This window comes from Bombina bombina, chromosome 7, assembly GCF_027579735.1.
Source record: "Bombina bombina isolate aBomBom1 chromosome 7, aBomBom1.pri, whole genome shotgun sequence".
Taxonomy (NCBI): domain Eukaryota; kingdom Metazoa; phylum Chordata; class Amphibia; order Anura; family Bombinatoridae; genus Bombina; species Bombina bombina.
This window is the reverse complement of record NC_069505.1, coordinates 349,331,802-349,346,731: the sequence shown is the minus strand read 5'-3', so window position 1 is coordinate 349,346,731 and position 14,930 is coordinate 349,331,802. Positions and strand designations below refer to the sequence as shown.

The following is a 14,930-nucleotide window of genomic DNA, read 5'->3' as shown; positions in this document are numbered from 1 at the left end:
GGAGCGATTAATATCCCTGATGCTGACTCCTGTTTGATCCGAGCAATGACTCTTGGCAGAAGAACAAACAGAGGAAACAGATATGCTAGATGGAATTTTTATGGACATACCAAGCATCTACCATGTCAGGAACAGACGCATAAGGACTGAATCTATTATGACTCCTAATATGTTACCCTTGTAGCAGGATATAATGAGCTTTTGAGAACATTGATCTTCCAACCATGGTTTTGGAGAAAAAAATAGAAGCTTGCGAGAATGAGTGATCACTAATGATAGAGAAGGAGCTTGCACTAGTATGTCGTCCAGATATGGTGCAATTGAAATCCCCTGAGTTCTGATCAGTGGTAACAGAGCACCTTGCACCTTTGTAAAGATGTGTGGAGCTGTAGCCAGACCTAACGGAAGAGCGACAAACTGGTAGTGTTTGTTTATATAAGCAAGCTTAAGGAATTGATAGTGATCCAAGTGGATAGGAATGTGCAGGTATCCATCTTTGAGGTCTATTGTAGTCCTAAATTTACAGTTTTGAATTAAGGGCAAGATTGTGTGAATTGTTTCCATCTTGTTGAACCCTGACAAACATGTTTAACGTCTTTAGGTCTAAGACAGGTCTGTAGGTCACTTCCTTCTTTGGTACAATGAACAGATTGGAGTAAAACCCTTGACCCTGTTGAGATACCGGTACTGGAATAATTACCCCATATCCTTTAATTCCTGAACACACTGTAGAAAGGCAGCCACCTTTGACTAAAGTTTGGAAACATGTGACAGAAGGAATCGCCCTCCAGGAGGTCTGGACCAAAAGCCTATCTGATAACCCTGAGAAATTATGTTTTAAACCCAGGGGTCCTGGACTGACCTGTGCCAATCCTCCTGAAAGAGACTCAGTCTGCCCCCTACCAGAACAGATTCTATTTGGGGGCTGCACCTTCATGCTGACTTAGTGGTGTTATTGTACTATTTGTATTTTTGTTCTTTGACCACGAAGAACCAGGCTTCCAAGCTGACTTGGAGGGCTCAGATTTCTGAGAAGAAGAGGACTTCTGAACTCAGAGGAGCAAAAGGAACAAAACTGATTTCCTCTTCTGTTTTTTCCTTTGGATTTTTTATCCAGAGGAAGAAAGGCTCCTTTCCCACCAGTTGACTGTCTGAACTGAATAGAATCTTCCCTTGGAAGGAAAGAGTCATCAGTCTATTTTTAGTGATGGCCAAGATTTTAACCAAAAGGATCTCCTTGCCAGTACTGTCATAGACATATTTTCAACATTGATCTTAATAATGTCCTTTACAGCATCACCCATAAATGCTTGAGCCATTTAAGGGCCTTAATGCAATTTTGTAAATCCTTGACACTTTAAAACACTCCCTCAGACACTTATATAATCTCCTAATGTGATAAGTTTTATGTACCCCCTGGCAGCTCCTGTATGGGTACTCACCCCCTTCCCGGGACTGGCAGGCAATGGAAGTAAGATTAGAATCTGTTTAAAAGAAGGCCCTACTGTTATAGCTGAAATCTAGTCACTGAAGTTCTGGACTGAGAAAAAAAAGCCTGGGAACACAGAGGGGGCAGAGCTACCGCCAGAGCAAAGCCGGTGTCTTAGAGTAATGAAAAAAAACACTTGACTGTTTTTAAATAAATTATAGTGCACTAAGATTAAGAACCACTCAAACATAACAGAATCATGTTCCCCAGCCTAACCGTAGCCTCCACTACCAAACTGCATTATGCACTAAGCTTTTGCTGGTTCTCTTTAAAGGGCCATACACCTATTTTTTAAAAGTGCACAAAAAATTACCCCTAAAGCTGTCAAAGGGCTGAAGAGGGTTAGAGGCTTCCCTGATAGTGTTCCCAATGATAGTAGAAAAGTTAGGGACATGATATGGAGAAACAATTGTGTCATGTGGGGAGCAGGTTAAAGGGATACTCAAGTCAAAATAGACCTTTATGATTCAGAAAGAGCATGCAGTTTTAAAACACTTTCCAATTTACTTCCATTATCAAATTTTGCACAGTCTTTTTATATTCACACTTTCTGGGGAACAAGATTTAGTGAGCAAGGACAAGCTCACAGGGTATACGTATACTAGTCTGTTATTGGCTGATGTCTGTCACATGATTACAAGGGCCGGAAAATGGGAGAAAAAATAAATTTGTCAGGAAAAAAATCTACTGCCTATTTGAAATTCAGAATAGTTGTTATTGCCTTGTTTTTTTATTATGCAATTCTACTGCATTTAGTGGTCCTTTAAGTCCCCTGGATATGCTGTACCTGTGTCATAGACATAGCCTCTGGGCTGTGTCTGTGCTGTATAAAGTCACTTACCTTTCGTAGCACCCCTCCACTGGCTTACAAGGCATGTCAATGTCCAGTAGAGAGATATCCAGTGCAGGTATCGAGTACCACAGAGGATTGCAGTAGGAAATACCGAAGTCCCTCAGGGGGAGGCTAGGGATGAGTCCCTGCGATGCCTGAGGGTAGTTACGGCTAGTTCCATTAGGGAAATGCTGTGCACATAACAGGTTATTCCTATGGCCCTGTATCATTCAGCTGCTGTGAAGAGTATTTTTTGTCTTCTTTGTAATTGATACTCCCCAGGGACTCTGGGACTCACATAGGTCTGAGCTCCCAATTTGTAATCCATAAGCAAATAGCTCAACAACTTCTGTTCTCAACCATCTCAGGCCAAGAACAAAACTAAGAGAGAGATGTATGGGGTCTTGACCTCCTCCTAGTGGTGGGAAATATATCTCATATGTTATAATCTGAGTTATGAAAGTTTAATTTTGACTTTCATGTCCATTAACACATTAACAGGAACTATCTACCAGTGAGTAATTGTCAGCCAATAAGCATTATATATATATATATATATATATATATATATATATATAAATTCATTAAAATTATGGGGGGGGGGATAAAAAACTGAAATTAAAATCCTCCATGTCTCAAAATTAAATCAATGTAAATATTTGCATAGGAAATTAGTACATCTAAGCAAGTATCCCCGCTTGCTTTCCCCCAGAAATTCATAATATGCAATGTTTCCAATGCACAAGAGATTTGTGGGTAAGATATGCAAATTAGGTATGCAAATTCTCAGTTTTTTTGCTTCAAAAATACTGTTTTAACACAGCGATCCTTTTAAACAGGAATATGACAGCAAACCAGAAATCACTCACTATTTCTGGTTTGCTGTCATATTCCTGTTTAAAAGGATCGCTGTGTTAAAACAGTATTTTTGAAGAAAAAAAACTGAGAATTTGCATACCTAATTTGCATATCTTACCCACAAATCTCTTGTGCATTGGAAACATTGCATATTAAGAATTTCTGGGGGAAAGCAAGCGGGGATACTTGCTTAGATGTACTAATTTCCTATGCAAATATTTACATTGATTTTTATATATATATATATATATATATATATATATATATATATATATACATACATATATATATATATATATATATATATATATATATATATATATATATATATATATATATCGCAGGAAAAATATAGGGAAAAGGAATTTCAAAGGCATTCTCACATGAGGTTTTTTAAAGTAAAATACAAAATGTATGCTTACCTGATAATTCATGTGGGATTAAACTCCAGTCCACTAGAGGGAGACAGAACACCCAACACAATAGAGTTTTTAATCCCACCCACTTTCCCATAATCTCTTATTCATACATATGGCTAATAGAAAGGAGAAAAGCAGGAAAGAGAAAGTAGTGTAAGTAAAGTGTAAACCGGTACTGCCACCAACTGTACAAAAAAATGCTCACAAGAGCGTGCTTCCATAGGCTCCTATGGGAGCCTCTTCTGAGCTTTCAGATGTAACAGCTGGTTAATTATCACGCGCCTGCAGGCATGCAAAAATGTAGTGCTCCACTAGTAATCTAGCCCTAAAGCCTTAAACCAAGTGGCTAAATTAGTTGCTGTTGCTTTCTGTACTTTGTGAGGACCGAAAAATAAATAAAGAATGATCATTTTTATGTTAAAATATTTTTTATTAACATGTCAACATTAAACATAGTACATGCCGTTTACAAAGAGTTACATTTGTATAATACCAGATAATTAAGCACAGTCCTTTTTTAACATTTATCCTTGTTTATATTGTATCTTAAATATATATTGCTGTGAGTTGGTTACCAGGATCTGAATGTCCATTTGAATCAAAATCATGAATCTGATTTGAACAGCCAATAGAATTTCAGTAACTCTCATCCTATTGGCTGATTTGAACAGCAAATAGGATTTCAGTAGCTCTCATCCTATTGGCTGATTTGAATTTCAAAAAACAAATCAGCCAATAGGAATGCAAGGGACGCCATTTTGAAACAGCTCCCTTGCATTGAAGATTCAGTGTATGGCGGCGACCGTATGAAGAGGATGCACCGAGCCGGATGTCTTCAGGATGGAGCCGCTCCGCGCTGCCGGGATGAAGATAGAAGATGCCACCTGGATGAAGACTTCTCGCAACTTGTATGAGTATAGATGTCCGGACTTTAGAAACTGTAAGTGGATCGTCGGGGGTTAGTGTTTTTTTTTTAAACTTTTAAACTTTTTTTGGGTGGGTTTTTTTTTAGATTAGGGTTTGGCTTGTCTTAAAAGAGCTAAATGCTCTTTTAAGGGCAAGAAAAAGAGCTGAATGCCCTTTTAAGGGCAATGCCCATACAAATGCCCTTTTCAGGGCAATTTTTTTTAAATTAGGTTTTTTATTTTGGGGGGTTGGTTGGGTGGTGGGTTTTACTGTTGGGGGGGACTTTGTATTTTTTTCAGGGAAAAGAGCTGATTTCTTTAGGGCAATGACGTACAAAAGGCCCTTTTAATGGCTATTGGTAGTTTATTGTAGGCTAGGGGATTTTTTTATTTTGGGGGGGCTTTTTATTTTTATAGGGCTATTAGATTAGGTGTAATTTTATATTTTGGATAATTTCGTTTATTTTTCATAATTTAGTATTTTTTTATTTTTTGTAACTGATGATTTAATTTTTTTAGTAGTATTAGGTTTATTCAATGAGTAATTTAATTTATAGTTATTTTAATTTTAGTATAATAGATTAGTATAATAGTAATGTTAGTTTAAGCTTAGTTTTTTTTTAATTTCCCAGGTAAGTTTTTATTTATTTTAAGATAGGGATCTTGTTTGGTTTAGGGGTTAATAGTTTAATTTAGTTTTTGCGATGTGTTTAGGAGTTAATAGGCTTATTTGTCGGTTTAGGGGTTAATAGGTTTATTTAGTGGCAGTGATGTGTGAGGCCAGAGGTTTAAGGGTTAATAACTTTATTTAGTGGCGGCAATATCAGGGAGAGGCGGAATAGGAGTTAATATATTTATTATAGTGTGGGCGATGTTGGGGTGCGGGGGAATAGGGGTTAATAACTTTATTATAGTGGCGGTGATATCGGGAGCGGCAGATTAGGGGTTAATAGATTTATTTTGGTGGCGGCGATGTCGGGGGTGGCAGATTAGGGGTTAATAAGTTTATGTAGGTGTCGGCAATGTCGGGGGCAGCAGATTAGGGGTGTTTAGACTTGGGGTTTATGTCAGGGTGTTAGGATTAAATGTAACTTTTTTGTCCCCATAGACATCAATGGGGTTGCGTTACGGAGCTATGGAGGGTGAAATAACGGAACTTTTGTTGCGTTCGTTTTGCACCCTCTATAGTGCAAAACTTGTAATCTAGGTGTATATTAATATTAATTTTAAAATTGAAACTGATATGAAGATCCAAACGAGGTTTTAAGAGATCAACATTGGTGAATTAGAAAAGTCCAAATATCATCCGAAAAGGGAAATGATTATTGGGTTTCTAATGGTCATCAAATGGAGAAGAATGGGTTCATAAATGTAAACCCCTCAATAGCTTAACACAAAACACTTTGCATGGCTCCTCTAATGAATTGGCAAAAAGGCCATAAGACATCTTTAATTGGGAATGATGACAAGAGATTCAATGCACATTCTCTTGAGCATCTATAGGATCCTAGCTATCTAATTGATGGCCATATAATATGAACAAGATGACTACGGGGCCTATCTATCATGAAGTAGCAGTTATGAAGCAGCGGTCTAAAGACTTCGCCGGTATTCAACGTGATTGTCAGGGTTTTTTCCCTGTTTTGTTTGCCATGTGCTGCTGGCAGCCATTTTACCCACCTCTCTTGCTGACTATGGTGCATTGTGGGGGATGCTGCTCATTTCCTGCACTTCCTTTTATGGCCAGACTGGTGTGCATCATCTGTGTGAGACAGGATGCAGTCTCAGAACTGTGATGTCATCACTTATTATTTAAAGGGCCTCTGTTCAGTATACTTTGCCTTTGCGTTGTCTCAGACCCGTTTGTGAGAGTTCCTGTGTATTACCTGGCTGTCTGACGTCCTTCCTGGTTCCTGATCCCTGGTTTGTTCCTGACTGCCGTTTTCCTTGTTCCTGATTCCGGCTCGTCTGACTATTTGCTTTGGCTCCTGACTCGGCTCGTCTGACTACCAGCTCTGGTTTTGACTCCTGGCTTGTTATTTGACTTGTGGACTTTTTATTATTTTTTAGTTATTAATAAAGGTGTGATTATTTTTGCACTTCTCGTCTCAGTCTGATTCCTGGCACCCTGACATTATGCAAAGGCCATGAATCCTGATGGTGCTAATAATCCACCTTTACCTGCCATCATTTCCAGGATGGATGAACAGGATCACCGTTTGGATCAATTTGCACTAGCCCTGCAAACCCTGCTGACTCGCACTGCACATTTGGACTAAAGTGTCCCACAAGTTATGGCTGCTCCTGTTTCTGCTGCTGCACCTAGTCCTACCAGGAGCATGTCCGGTTCTGCACCTCTACCTCAGCGATATGGAGGCGATCCTATTCAGTGCAGAGTGTTTTTGAACCAGGTGGCCATTTACTTTGAGATGTTACCTCAGGCGTTTCCCTCTGACAGAGCTAAGGTGGGATTTCTCATCTGACACAGCTCTTGCCTGGGCTAATCCCTTGTGGGAGACTAATAAACCTGTGATTTCAAATTACCCTGAATTTGTGGCCTCCTTTCGAAGGGTATTTGATGTTCCGGCTCGCTCCTCCTCTGCTGCTAAACGACTCAATTCCATTCAGCAAGGTGCAAGATCTGTTGCTCAGTATGCTATTGAGTTCCGTACGCTTGCCGCAGAGGTTGGTTGGAACAACAAAGCCCTTGTTGATGCCTTCTTTCATGGGCTCTCTGATGCGATTAAAGACGAAGTTGCTGCCAGAGAGTTACTAGAGGATCTCGAGGCATTGGTGTCTTTTTTGATCCTAATTGACATCAGACTCAGAGAGAGGCCCTCTTTCAAGGAGCGCTTGTGGAAGCCTCCTGTTCCGTTGTCTCATACGTGTTCGTTCCCACCCATGCCTCCCTCTCCTCCCATGGCTCCTGGTCCTGAGTCACCAGGTACTGCTGAGCCAATGCAGTTGGGATTCACGCGTCTCTCCGCAGCGGAGAGGGCCTTTAGGAGGAGGGAGGGGCTCTGCCTCTATTGTGGGTTACAGGGCCACCTTTTGAAGTCTTGTCCTACACGGCCGGGAAACGCTCACACCTAAGGTCCTGTCGGGGGAAGACCTTGGGTGGTTTATCCTCATCCCCGGAACCGCTTAAGGAGAAACCTTTGGTCACGGTTGTCCTTTCCAGGGTGGACTCCTCCATAGTCACCCAGGCTCTTGTTGACTCTGGTGCTGCGGGCTATTTTTCCCCGCAATGTATTTCCACTTGTCTTCGGAAACCAGTTAAATTCTTGTGCACTTGGAGTACCAAGAGTTCCTAGATGTTTTTGACAAGGTGTGTGCCGGTACGCTGCCTCCTTACCGGTCTTACAATTGTGCCATAGACCTGCAACCCGGAGCCATTCCTCCTCAGGGCCGGGTTTACCCTCTCTCTGTTGCTATGGAGGAGTATGTTGCTGATGCTCTGTCGCGAGGGATCATCCGCAAATCCTGCTCTCCTGCAGGGGCTAGCTTCTTCTTTGTAAAGAAAAAGGGTGGCGAGTTAAGACCATGCATCGATTATAGGGGTCTTAATCCTCTTACCATTAAGAATGCTTACCCTATTCTGCTCATTACGGAACTCTTTGACCGCCTCAAGGGAACTATGGTCTTTACTAAACTTGATTTTAGAGGAGCGTACAATCTCGTTAGGATCAAGGAGGGCCACGAATGGAAAACAGCATTTAACACCAGGAGCGGGCATTATGAGTATCTTGTAATGCCCTTTGGCCTATGTAATGCTCCTGCTGTTTTCCAGGAATTTATTAATGATGTCCTACGAGATATGTTGCAACAGTGTGTTGTGGTGTACTTAGACGACATCCTCATACACTCACCCACACTTGAGGCTCATCGTTCTGATGTTACACGGGTTCTTCAGAGACTACATGAGAATGGCCTGTTTTGTAAACTCAAGAAATGTGAGTTCCATCAGACTCAAGTAACCTTCCTAGGTTATGTTATCTCTGTTGCAGGGATCTCCATGGATCCTGACAAGTTATCTGCAGTTCTGCAGTGGCCTCGCTCAGTTGGTCTTCAGTCTATTCAACGTTTTTTGGGGTTCGACAAATTACTATAGAAAACTATATATAAAAACTTGTCTTCCTTGGTCAAACCTATCACAGACATGACTAGTAAAGAGAATGATCCACTCCATTGGTCACCTACTGCCATTAAGGCCTTTGATAGTCTTAAGACTGCCTTTGCTACCGCTCCAGTTCTGGCTAATCCTAACCCTGTCCTGCCTTTTGTTCTTGAGGTAGATGCGTCCGAGACTGGAGTAGGTGCCCTCTTGTCTCAACGTCCTACGCCTGACGGTTGCCTGCATCCGTGTGGTTTCTTCTCTAAGAAATTGTCTCCAGCGGAGTGCAATTATGAAATTGGCGACAGGGAATTACTGGGCATAATTTTGGCCCTCAAGGAATGGAAGCATCTTCTTGAGGGTACTAGCGCGCTAGTCCTCATTCTTACTGACCACAAGAATTTAACTTATCTATCTGAAGCAAAACGTTTGTCGCCAGACAGGCCAGATGGGCGCTATTTTTGTCTCAGTTTAATTATGTGGTCTCCTACCTGCCTGGTAGTAAGAATGTTAGGGCTGATGCCCTCTCTCGGCAATTTTTGCCTCTGTCCAAGGAGTCTGTACCTACTCCTGTTATACCTCCTGACGATATTTTAGTTACCATACGTACTAATTTGACTTCTCCCTTGGGGGAGGAGATCCTGGCTGAACAAACCAATGCACCTCCTGAGAAACCTAATGGTAAGTGTTTTGTTTCTGAGAATCTTCAAACTAAACTTTTGCACCCTAACCACTATCCTAAAGCAGCAGGTCACCCAGGCAGGAACCAAATGATTTGGTCTGTCACTCGACAATTCTGGTGGCAAGGTCTTTGTTCTGATGTTGCTGCGTATGTTGCCTCCTGCTCAGTTTGTGCACAGAATAAGACTCCTCGTAGTCTTCCTGTGGGTCTTCTTCAACCTATTGCTAATGGTGAGCGTCCTTGGAAACATCTTTCCATGGACTTCATTGTCGAGCTCCCTGTTTCCAATGGCAATACTGTTATCCTTATGGTGGTTGACCGTTTTTCTAAAATGTCACATTGCATTCCCTTGATGAAGCTGCCTACCGCTCAGGAGCTTGCTTCAATTTTTGCCCAGGAGGTCTTCCGTTTACATGGGTTACCCAAGGAGATAGTGTCGGACCGGGGTAGCCAGTTTGTCTCCAGATTTTGGCATTCCTTTTGTGCTCAAATGGGGATCCAGCTTTCCTTCTCCTCGGCATATCACACTCAATCCAATGGGGCTGTGGAATGGTCTAATTAAGCTCTGGAACAGTTCCTCCATTGCTATGTCTCAGATCACCACAATAATTGGTCTGAACTGTTACCTTGGGCAGAGTTTGCTCGTAATAGTGCTATTAATGCTTCCTCCAAGTTATCCCCGTTCATGGCAAATTATGGGTTTCAACCATCCTTGTTGTCTGATTCATTCATGTCTCAGGGTATTCCGGCTTTGGAGGAGCATCTCCGGCAACTCCGTTCCTTGTGGGTGCAGATTCAGGATTGCCGTCATTGTTCTATGCAGCTCCAAAAGTTCCAGGCTGATCGTAGGCATCTGCCCACGCCTTCCTACCAGGTTGGTGTGAGAGTATGGCTGTCCTCCTGCAACTTGAACCTTCATGTGCCTTCCAATAAACTGGCTCCCCGTTATGTTGGTCCTTTTCGAATACTCCGACGGGTCAATCCTGTGGCCTACGCTCTTGACCTTCCTCCTGCAATGCGTATCTCCAATGTTTTTCATGTCTCTCTCTTGAAACCATTGGTTTGTAATCGGTTTACCACTGTGTTGCCTTGTTCCCGTCCTATCTTTGTTGACAACCATGAGGAGTATGAGGTCAGCAGCATCACTGACTCTCGTATGTCCAGGGGCCGTGTACAGTATTTGGTTCACTGGAGGGGCTACGGTCCGGAGGAGCATTCTTGGTTTCCCTCCTCTGATGTTCATGCTCCCGCCCTCCTCCGTGCCTTCCATGCCCGTTTCCCCAATAAGTCTTTTGTCCTCCCACGGGGGAGGGGTCGTTCAGGGGAGGGTACTGTCAGAGTTTTTTCCCTGTTTTGTTTGCCATGTGCTGCTGGCAGCCATTTTACTCACCTCTCTTGCTGACTATGGTGCATTGTGGGGGATGCTGCTAATTTCCTGCACTTCCTTTTATGACCAGACCGGTGTGCATCATCTGTGTGAGACAGGATGCAGTCTCAGAATTGTGATGTCATCACTTATTATTTAAAGGGCCTCTGTTCAGTATGCTTTGCCTTTGTGTTGTATCAGACCTGTTTGTGAGAGTTCCTGTGTATTACCTGCCTGTCTGATGTCCTTCCTGGTTCCTGATCCCTGGCTTGTTCCTGTCTCTGCTGTTTTCCTTGTTCCTGATTCCGGCTCGTCTGACTATTCGCTTTGGCTCCTGACTAGGCTCGTCTGACTACCAGCTCTGGTTTTGACTCCTGGCTTGTTATTTGACTTGTGGACTTTTTATTATTTTTTTTATTAATAAAGGTGTGATTATTTTTGCACTTCTCGTCTCAGTCTGATTCCTGGCACCTGACACCAATCGACTACGATCGGGTTGATTGACACCCCCTGCTGGTGGCCGATTGGCCGCGAGTCTGCAGGGGCCGTGTAGCACCAGCAGCTCACAAGAGCTGCTGGTACAATGCTGAATACGGAGAGCGTATTGCTCTCCGCATTCAGCGATGTCTGTCGGACCTGAACCTCACTGTTGGATCAGGTCCGACAGACCTTTGATAAATAGACCTCGACATGTCTAAAATGGACCTTCAGAAACTTTGATGCGGTTTTTGTAGACTTTAGTGAACAAGTGACTACAGTATTTGTATTATTTAAAGGTCAATATTTTACTAGTGCCCAAGCAACCTCAAGGCGAGTGCTTTGACAAGTTTGCACAATATGTCTTAAAATATTTCAGTTGCCAATTCTTGTCAAAATGCTGTAAATAAGGGTATTTTTAGCAGGCACAACTTAATTTCATGTGGTTCCTATCCATGAATGTTAAAAGTGACATCACATCTGCTATTAGACATCATCATATTTGAATGTGTTTCGATTACTTGTTATAACAGCTGAAGAGTATAAAATGTAAGAGCAATTGTTATTTTAGGCTTATTTCTGTGTTTGAAATAGCTGGTTTTGTTCTTTGAAACCACAACCCATAAAAATGGGTTGAGCTTGCAGGGAAATCAGATATCCTTATTTTATCACTTTCTGTACATTCATATGATTATTTTTATTATATCTGTCTGTAAACCAAACCATACTTAGGGCCTGATATTCAAAACCTTGCTGCTCAGGTGAGATGATCTAAGAAGTCTTAGCGGTACGGTGAGGCCCTTAAAAAAAATTAGAAAAACAAATTTTATTTTTAGAAATGTTTATGTCACTATGTAGTGTTCTCGATGTGAAACAGAGACTCCTACATTACAATACAAGGCCCAAATAAAATCCCAAAAATTTTGCGTGAATTCTCTCCATGCGGGCGAGGTTTTGAATATCAGGCCCTTAGAGAGAACAATTAAAAATTAACAATGTATTGCTTATCTCTTCTACCTCCTACTGGGAATGCACTTTCTTCTTTTGGATATGTTTACAGAACTTTTCTTTAACCTATACTTGAAAATAGAAACTTTCAGTATATGTATGTATACCACAGGCAAAACCAGCTATTTGAAATGCTGAAATAAAAGTAAAGAAGCTATTTATTAACAAATTAATAAACTTCAGCAGGTACAATGAATAATTGGAAACAAATTAAAGGGGGGGGGGGGAATTTAGGGTATACTAAATTGTTTAAAAAAATGTATAGCTTATTGGAAACTCTGGTATTTAAATAGTTAATTATATAAAATGCTGCTTCATTCTACAGAAAAGGAGAATATAAAAACATGTGTCTCACAAAGGTAAATTATAATATTGTCCAGCCTTTACAGAGCCTCCAAAAATGTTTGCAATAGCTTTTTGAAATGTATTTGTTAACCCCTTAAACAGAGACATTAATGCTCACTTACAGTGGATGGAAAATCCAGTGTATCGCCACTCAATGTCTGCAGCTTTCTAGTTTCTGTTAAATCCTCTAGCAAATGCTGGCCAGGAATTATATGAACTTTGCATATTTCTTTTGCAAGTGTTTCCTGTATATAAAAAAAAGGCATTTAATAAATCAGAAAATTGGCCATACAGCATAATTGTTGGTGACTTTCACAGAAATATCTAATTAGAATAAATCAAGGTCTCTCAAAATAAATTTTAAATAAGGGTACTGTACCTTAACTATTTACAGGTATAAAACCCTTTATCCAAACTGCTCAGGACAAGAAAAGGTTTGGATTTCCGAATAGTTTTGAATATTGGCATATTTAAAATGGGACAGTTAGGAGAGGGGATGGAACGAAATGTAAACAACAATATCTTATGTCATTTAGCTAATTTTTACATGTCATAATACAAGTAACATAAATGTAGTTTTATATCATTTTTAATACCTTTGCATACAAAGAAAGTACAGTGCCGTAATAAAAAAGGTAATTGTTTAAAATAAATATAGACTATTATTTTCATTTTAGAACACACAAAAAAAACAAAGACACAGGCAGAGATTATCATTTGTGACTTATAGGTGGGGAAAATAGTAACTTTAGATTTTTTTTTTAAATATTAATAAAAAAAGTTTGTATTTCAGACTAAATTGGGAGTTTGGAATTTAGGGAACTTAAATATAATTACAATAAATCTAAATAAAATTACTATCATTAACTACATTATTCCTATTTAAAACTAAATACTTACCTATAAAATAAAACCTAAGCTAGCTACAATATAACTAATAGTTACATTGTAGCTAGCTTAGGGTTTATTTTTATTTTACAGACAAGTTTGTATTTATTTTAACTATTTAATAACTACCTAGCTAAAATAAATACAAATTTACCTGTAAAATAAAATCTAACCTAAGTTACACTAACGCCTAACACTACACTATAATTAAATAAATGACATAAATTAAAAACAATTAAATAAAATAAATTAGCTAAAGTACAAAAAAACACACTAAATTACAGAAAATAAAAAACAAATTAGAGAAATTTAAACTAATTACACCTAATCTAATCTGATCCAATCAGCCAATAGGATTGAGCTCGCATTCTATTGGCTGATTGTATCAGCCAATCGGAATCTAAAGGACGCCATCTTGGATGACGTCACTTAAAGGTACCTTCATTCTGTTTTAGTCGTCGGATGAAGAGCATGCTCTGCGTCGGATGTCTTGAAGATGGACCCGCTCCGCACCGGATGGATGAAGATAGAAGATGCCATCTAGACGAAGACTTCTGCCCGTCTGGAGGAACACTTCTGCCCGGCTTGGATGAAGACTTCTGCCCGTCTGGAGGACCACTTCGCCCGGCTTGGATGAAGACTTCTCCCGGTAAGTCAATCTTCAGGGGGTTAGTGTTAGTTTTTTTTAAGGTTGTATTGGGTGGGTTTTATTTTTAGGTTAGGGACTTTGGACTTTGGGCAGCAAAAGAGCTAACTGCCCTTTTAAGGGCAATGCCCATCCAAATGCCCTTTTCAGGGCAATGGGGAGCTTAGGTTTTTTTAGATAGTATTTTATTTGGGGGGTTGGTTGTGTGGGTGGTGGGTTTTACTGTTGGGGGGGTTGTTTGTATTTTTTTTTACAGGTACAAGAGCTGATTACTTTGGGGCAATGCCCCGCAAAAGGCCCTTTTAAGGGCTATTGGTAGTTTAGTTTAGGCTAGGGATTTTTGTTATTTTGGGGGGCTTTTTTATTTTAATAGGGCTATTAGATTAGGTGTAATTAGTTTAAATACCTGTAATTTGTTTATTATTTTCTGTAATTTAGTGTTTTGTTTTTTTGTACTTTAGATAATTTAATTAAATTTAGCAAATTGTATGTAATTTATTTAATTGTATTTATTTTAGTTAATTTATTGAATTATAGTGTAGTGTTAGGTGTAACTGTAATTTAGGTTAGGTTTTATTTTACAGGTACTTTTGTATTTATTTTAGCTAGGTAGTAATTAAATAGTTAATAACTATTTAATAACTATCCTACCTAGTTAAAATAAATACAAACTTGTCTGTGAAATAAATATAAAACCTGAGCTAGATACAATGTAACTATTAGTTATATTGTAGCTAGCTTAGGGTTTATTTTACAGGTAAGTATTTACTTTTAAATAGGATTAATTTAGTTAATGATAGGAATTTTTAGTTAGATTTGTTTTAATTATATTTAAGTTAGGGGGTGTTAGGGTTAGACTTAGATTTAGGGGTTAATAACTTTAGTATAGTGGCAGCGACGT

At 39.8% G+C, this 14,930-nt stretch overlaps 1 protein-coding gene across 1 annotated transcript in view; it reads right to left on the bottom strand.

The window, feature by feature from the left end:
* Window positions 1-14,930, bottom strand: part of STAB1 (stabilin 1) — a 1,127,460-nt gene that overhangs the window by 789,435 nt on the left and 323,095 nt on the right. The window contains exon 12 of the mRNA XM_053721023.1: window positions 12,618-12,740. Coding sequence (XP_053576998.1) covers window positions 12,618-12,740 — 123 coding nt within the window. The remainder of the gene's footprint in view (window positions 1-12,617; window positions 12,741-14,930) is intronic.